Source organism: Aegilops tauschii, chromosome 5 (genome assembly GCF_002575655.3).
Source record: "Aegilops tauschii subsp. strangulata cultivar AL8/78 chromosome 5, Aet v6.0, whole genome shotgun sequence".
Classification (NCBI taxonomy): domain Eukaryota; kingdom Viridiplantae; phylum Streptophyta; class Magnoliopsida; order Poales; family Poaceae; genus Aegilops; species Aegilops tauschii.
In genome coordinates, this window is record NC_053039.3 from 470,998,143 (window position 1) to 471,005,152 (window position 7,010).

The following is a 7,010-nucleotide window of genomic DNA, read 5'->3' on the forward strand; positions in this document are numbered from 1 at the left end:
TTCAAGCACATTGCCCATTTGGTCAAGCAGCAATGACTTTGGCAAAGGGAAACGGCTCTCTCTATGTTTCTTCTTTACCCGTGTCTTTGATTAGATTGTGTGCATACAAACCAATAAATTTCGCCACCATTCAAAGCTACTGTATCTCATTTGAGTCGTCCAAATGTCTTTCCCCTAAACGGAACAAGTTAAAACCTACTTGGCCACCGACCACCGCTACATACATACTCCAACCAAATTTTGACCGTTGAAAGCTTCCAACTCCCCCAATTTTGATTAGACTGTGTGCATACATACCAATAAATTTCGTGACGATTCAAAGCTATCTCATTTGAGTCGTCCAAGTGTCATTTCCCCTAAAAGGAAGAAGTTAAAAATCACTTGGCCAACCGACTACAGCTACATATATACCACATCCCAGTCGAAGACCCCACTATGGTATGCGCCAATAAGACCACCAAAGGCCTTTGTGGAGGAATGGAGGCTCACCCGGCTCGCGTCGTTCCAACAATCGACGGGGCAGTGCACCTTATTATACGATCGCGGGCAATAACTGGGAATCCTATTACACCTAAGGACAACTTCCATTCACCAAACCCAGGCTCATCTTGTGTAGTGATAGCAACCAAATTTTGACCGTCGAAAGCCTGCAACTCCCCTAATTGGTTTCTACTCTAACCACGAGATTACAAGGAAGGTCCAACGAGATTAGTCATCGGAGTCGGAGCTACGTTGTGTTGTCGCGTGTGGATGGCGATCCGCCATGACCCATGAGAGTGTACTGCTGATCAACAGCGAATAGCAATGTTGTTTCCTTTTTATTTTCTTTGATCTTCGGATTCACCCCATGTTGTTCTTTGGTTGCTAAATCTAAATCAAGCCAGTAATTTGTTGGATCTTTCAAAAGAAAAGAAAAGGAAAGGAATGCCGTGATGATTCGAAGCTATCTCATTTGAGTCGTCCAAGTGTCTTCCCCCTAAAAGGAAGAAGTTAAAACTTACTTGGCCAACGACTGCAGCTACATACAGTATATACCAACCAAATTTTGACCGTTGAAAGCTTGCAACTCCCCTAATTGTTTTCTGCTCTAACCACGAGATTACAAGGAAGGTCCCGGGCCAAGTGGAACGTATGCCACTATACATACACCAACCAAGCGTTAGGTCGAGTGTTTGAAACTTGCAGCTCGGTTGAAGGCTTGTTCGCCGGTAGGACGAAGAAACAGTGCTCCCCCGCTGAAGCGGGAGGGACGAAAATGAAAGAATGCTACGTGTTGACACTTGACAGATGACGCAAAAAGGCAGTAGAGACAAGTTTAAGTTCCAAGCCAAAAAGGCTCTAACTCAAAAGTGACCCGTTCTAGAATCCAGTCTATAGTAGTGGAGTACTATTGTCTCTTCCGGAGACTTTTGCGATGGTAGTAGCTGGTTGATTGCTCGTCCAAAGGCCTTGTCGTATGGAACGAATGTTGCCAATGGGTGGACACGATTAAATGTGTTCGTCCCTGATTGGTTCGTGTTGCTTATCGCGCTTGTTACGCGATGACTAAATGTGTTCGTCCTGCGTGTGTGTACAAAAATGAGAGAGGCATTAGTAGAGCTTACCGACTAAGGGCACTCTGATCGATTTCAAAAAAAAAAAAAAAAATTGGCCTCTTTTGATATAAAAGGGAGCTCTTTAAGGGAATATTAAATAATCCTAATCTTTGGGAAAAAATATACATGGTTTGTTTGATTCATAAGATTGCATTCCTTTTCTTTCCCCTCTCGCAAGGTGAGCAGGGAAAGCCTTCCTCCCCTCGATCTTCAGTGGCGAGCCCGTGAATTCGCCTCCCCTCTGTTTGCCGCTCCGGTGGCCGGTGGCGGGGAGGGAATTTTTGGTGCCTTGTCTCTGGCTAGTAGATAGGTAGGGTTTTAGTTCTCACAAGGCGGCATTTGGACGGATGGTGGCGCCTCTTCTTCGAGTCAATCTTCCGGGCTCCGATCCTCCTCAAGTTTATTCGCTGGGACGGATTAGACGAAGCTCCCGCGTAGATTCCTGTCACCTGCTCGGGGCGACGAGGTTAGGGTTTCTAGTCGTGCGTACGCAACAGCGATATTTGGTGTCAAATTCTTCAGATCGATTCAAGGATTCAACGGCAACGACTGCGGCTCCGGGACGCTGGTCCTTAGGGGCACATTCACGAAGACTTCCCAGCTATCATCGACAAGGTCAGGCCGGCTCTGATATGGAAGCGGCAACAACAGCGGCAATGGTCGTTCGGTGGTCTATGGACCTCGATGTAATTTTTATTATGTTTGAGGTGTTTTGTACTTCCGATGAATCTTCATAATAGATATGATCTTTTCACAAAAAAAGATTGCATTCCTTAGGACAATTTTCTAATTATTTTAATCCTTCATATATCCTATAAAAATCCTTTGAATCAAAGAGGCCCTTAGTGTTTGATGTGTTCTTGACAATTTCCATGCAAAAAGGAATGGTTGCACTTCGTAAAAAAAAAGACGAAGTCGGTGCTCTACAAATGTCAAAATTTGGACTCCACCTCCCCCCACCACCGTTGCTGGCCGCCGCCCCGGCCATCCATCTAAGCCCCACCGCACCAATGGAGAACTTCGGCGATCATCTGCAACCACCCCCACCTCCAAGATTGATAATGGGGCTGTTACTTCACTTTAAGATAGATATTGGGGCTAGTTATTCTCTGGCGAGGTCTGGCCAAGAGGGAAGGAAGAAGAAGAAGGAAGGAAGAAGGGAAAAAGTGATTGACTCGAGAAGGAATTTCAGGCACCTGAGAAATAGCAAATCTGATTTTTTTTTAATTCTTTCAGCATTCGTAAAAGTATTTTGGCGCGCATGATATATGTTCCCCCACATTTTTTTACTGTTCCACCCTTACTTTTTTTTACTTGACACTAGTGCTAGAGCTACGGGGTAGGTCGTGCCTTCGTTGCTTGTTCCTCGCCGCAGCCGCAGCCGAAGGCGCGTTCAACGACCATGGACCATGGACCATGGTTAAGCAAAAAAATCAGGAAAAGGGGTAGTAAAGCTTGTCGCGTAGCACGTGCGCTAGCTAACCTCTGCAAGTGGAACCAAACACGCTGGCGGAACGGAAGCTCTCACACTCCCTTTATAAAAGACCTCCTCTTTCCATCAATCCCAAATCTCAGCTCAGCTCAGCTCAGGCCTGATTGCACGACTTAAACACCGCCCGAGCCATCAATCTCATTCGCTCACACCGCACCAAACCAAACCCGCCGTCTCCGGCCAGGCAGGAAAACGCAAGAGCTCGGCCGGCCATGGACGCCACGCGGGACGGTGGCATCAGGAGCGCGCCGCCGGCGTGGGGCGAGATGGAGACGGACTGCCTGGTGCACGTCTTCCGCAGGCTGGCGCTGGAGGACGCGGCCGCCGCGGCGCCGCTCGTGTGCCGCGGCTGGCGCCGCGCCGCGGCGGACCCGTCCCTGTGGCGCGCTCTCGATCTGCGCCACGACCACGTCGCGCGCTTCATGCCCTGGGGCCCCCTCGCCGCCGCCTTCGCGCGCCGCTACGGCGTCGCCCGCTTCGCCTTCGCCGGGTTCCTCACGCTCTGCCTCGCCCGCGCGGCGGGTTCCGTGTCCGACCTCGCGCTCCCGCCGCTCCTCTCCTCGCCGGCGGCCGAGCTCGACCGCGTCGCCGCCTGCTGCCCGAGGCTGCGCCGGCTCGCGCTCCCGCCGCTGCTCTCCGCCGCCGACGAGGCGCGCCTGCCGGAGCTCGTCCCGCGGTGGCCCCTCCTCCAGCGCCTCGAGCTCGAGTCCAAGCCGTCGTCCTTCCCGGCCGTCGCCGCGCAGCTCGCGCTGCACTGCCCGGACCTCTCCGGCCTCAAGACCTCCGGGGCCATCAAGCCGGAGGACGCCGCGGCCATGGCGGCCTTGCTGCCCAGGCTCCGGTCGCTGTGCCTCGACTCGTCCTACCTGCCCAAGCAGGAGCTGCTCGCCATTCTCGCCGGCTGCAGTCAGCTCCAGGAATTCAGCGCCAGGAACTGTGTCGGGTTCAACGAGAAGGACGAGGAGGTGGTCCGACGAGGCGCCAGGATCGAGCGGTTCGAGATCGGAGGGTCCAGGTTCGTCGACGTGCTTGACGACGAGATGATGGCCGACGACGAGTTCTGCGGCTCTTCCTACGTCGACGTCATGTGATCTCCTCTTTCAAGGCCTGATTGATGTAGTCTCATCTTGGTGTACCCGCCGTGTACGCGTAGCACAAAACTTGATGCGTCTTTGAAACACTTGCTGTTTTTTTTTGCCGGCACTTGCTGTTTTATTTGAAGAGAATAATGACGTATTCGATTGCGGTCATTTGTGTGTGTTGATTGTCGTGAGCGATGGGTCTTCGTTTAGGAAGGAATTTACGTGTTTTTCGTTCACGATAATGCGTGTATTATTCATATCATAAATAATAAAGTACAAGTCACGCAAGGACCGACATGACAAAACTGAAAAGATAGCAGAACATCTCTGAGCTTGACACCAACGCCCGTTATCTGCCTCCGGCACCACCGCAGCAGCCACCCAAGGTAAGAATAACGGTCAACTCCTCACCCGAGCTCGACGCGGCTCCATCATTGATATGCATCTTTGCGGACCTCCAAGGTGGCTCACCAAAAATGAAGCCATTGCCGATGAACGGATCAGAACCGGGGCAACACCCCGGACATGCCATCAAATTCTAGATCTGGCACCACATCACGACTAAGGGTACGTTTGGATCTTAAGCAAGCCAAACTCTAGCCTCGCCCAGCCAGGATGGCTGTTTGGATAGTAGAAAAAGGCTAGCTTTGCCTAGCAAACTAGCCTGCATGGGCTAGAAAATCCATGCCCGGACAGGAGAGCCGATTTGGCTCGCCTCCGTCGGCAAGAATTGATCACAAGCCTATTAAGCAAGTAACTGCCGTTGTGAACGTGGTTTAGCGGAGGCTAGGCAAATAAACCAAACAAGTAGCCTTGCTCATATGATCTATGCGAGTGAATTGCAGAAAACATCGACATTGAAGGTTAGGGTTGCAGAAACCACACTTTTACGGTTTTGTGCTAAAAACCACTAATTCTGAGCCTAATTTTTTGCAAAAAACACTAGTCGGCGGTTTAGGCCGTTTTGAGCACGATTATGACATATGGGTCCCACTAGATAGAGTGATGTGGCACGACATAACAGATCACAAATAGATAGAATAGCATAGACTAAAGTGTAAAAAGTCCTAAGAGGATAAGGTCATTTAAAAAAAAGTGTCATCCACGACAGAGGGCCAGCAGCAGCAGCGACCTACGCAGGCGGCGTGCTCGAACTCGCCGGCGTGCGGGCCAAGGCCGCCAGGGCAGCCGGAAATGGCGCCTTCGGTCGCCGCACAGTCAGCCACCGCCGTCGCCGCGCTCCCTGGCTCTACCGCCGGGCTCTAGCCGTGCTCATCGGGACTGGAGGAGGAGCTCCCGCCGCCGTGTTGCCCCCGTCGTTGCTGCCGGAGTCCCGCGTCGCCTCCGCTGCTCGCTCGGGGGAGTCTCGCCGCCGCGCTCGTGCATCTCGCCCCACCTCCCGCGTCTCCTCGCTGTGACGAGCAACGGCCTGGGAGGCAGGGAGGACGTCAGCAACCTCCCGTGTCTCCTCGCCGGCGCCAGCCTGGGAATGGCGCTGCGGTGGCACGCGTCCCCGACAACGCCGGACCTCCCCTATGCCCCGCCGCCAAAGCAAGCAGCAGCTGCGCCGGTCGCGCACAGGGAGGGAATGGCCGCCGGCATCCACCACCGAACTAGTGGGAGGAGACGGAGGACCCGATTGCTTTTTCTTCGGGGGTCTTTTTGTGAAACAAAATAATATAAGGATGTAATCAACTTTTTTATTTGCCATGCCACCCTGTCCAGCGGGACCCATCTGTCATAATCATGCTCAAAACGGTCTAAATCACCGACTAGTGTTTTTTGCAAAAAATTAGGCTCAGAATTAGTGGTTTTTGGCACAAAACCGTAGAAGTGTGGTTTCTGCAATCCTAGCCTTCAATGTCGATGTTTTTTGCAATTCACTCGATCTATGCCTTAGATGAGCTAGAATCCTATTGCCTGGCTGGACATATTTAGCTAGAGAACCAAACACACTCTAAGACGCCGAAGGAGGACAACATACCTGCTATCCACGAACCACGAACCCAGCACACGTTCCGTCTTTCAGATGTCGTTGATGCAGACCATAATCTGCATCCGCTCTTGGACTACCTCCCAAGCTCCGTGTCGACGCTGGAGCAAACATCGTCGCGATGGCGGAGCCCGAGGACACAGGTCCACCACGACGATGCCGCCGCTGCCACGCCATCCTTGCTTGAACAATCTAGTTTCCAAATCCATCCCCAACCATAGGACCGATGGCCTCGTCAGGGAAGGATCCGAAGAATCTTTATTCAACGTCGTCATCGTCGTAGCCGAAGCCAAGATGATGAACAACCTAAAAAGCTAGACTACACGGGAGTAAAAACGATTCACACGCATGGATCCGGCGACCCCCCTACCACCGACGACCGAGGTCGCGGGTGAAGGGGAGCCGCCGGAGGACGGCGTTGAAAGATGGCCTCTCCTGATGGCGGCTAGGGTTCCAACCGCCAGGGAGAGAAAAACGATCCGCGTTCTACGTAGATCAAACCGATATGGCATGTCTGCTTTCCTTTGGGCTGTTTGTTCACGCGCACAGGCATCATGTACATTTGTTTGTCTCGGTACGTGCTATAAGCTGTTCTAAGTTTTTTTTTTTCGAATTGAATGTATATAAACATATTTTAGTGTATTTGTTGGCTTATTTCAGTCCTTGTATAGTTTATATTGAAATATTTAAAACATTTTATATTTGTGAATGGATGGGGCATTTTGTTGTGCTGCATTGCAACCCATAATTTGCATGGTGTACGTCAAATGCAAGTGATTTCTGGCGCGGCTCGTTCTGATGTGGTGATGATCGTTTGATGGTCCAAAAATCACTGAAAATTTTATTAT

At 51.4% G+C, this 7,010-nt stretch overlaps 1 protein-coding gene across 1 annotated transcript; it reads left to right on the top strand.

The window, feature by feature from the left end:
- The first annotated feature begins 3,128 nt into the window (after nucleotides 1-3,128).
- On the top strand, nucleotides 3,129-4,474 carry LOC109767909 (F-box/LRR-repeat protein At3g48880). Its single transcript, XM_020326636.4, has one exon. The coding sequence runs from the start codon at nucleotides 3,300-3,302 to the stop codon at nucleotides 4,176-4,178; it is 879 nt and encodes a 292-aa protein (XP_020182225.1). The 5' UTR covers nucleotides 3,129-3,299; the 3' UTR covers nucleotides 4,179-4,474.
- The last annotated feature ends 2,536 nt before the right edge of the window (nucleotides 4,475-7,010 follow it).

What these genes read in the sequence shown, in the direction of transcription:
- LOC109767909 (XM_020326636.4), top strand. Translation starts at nt 3,300, where the DNA reads ATGGACGCCACGCGGGACGGTGGCATCAGGAGCGCGCCGCCGGCGTGG.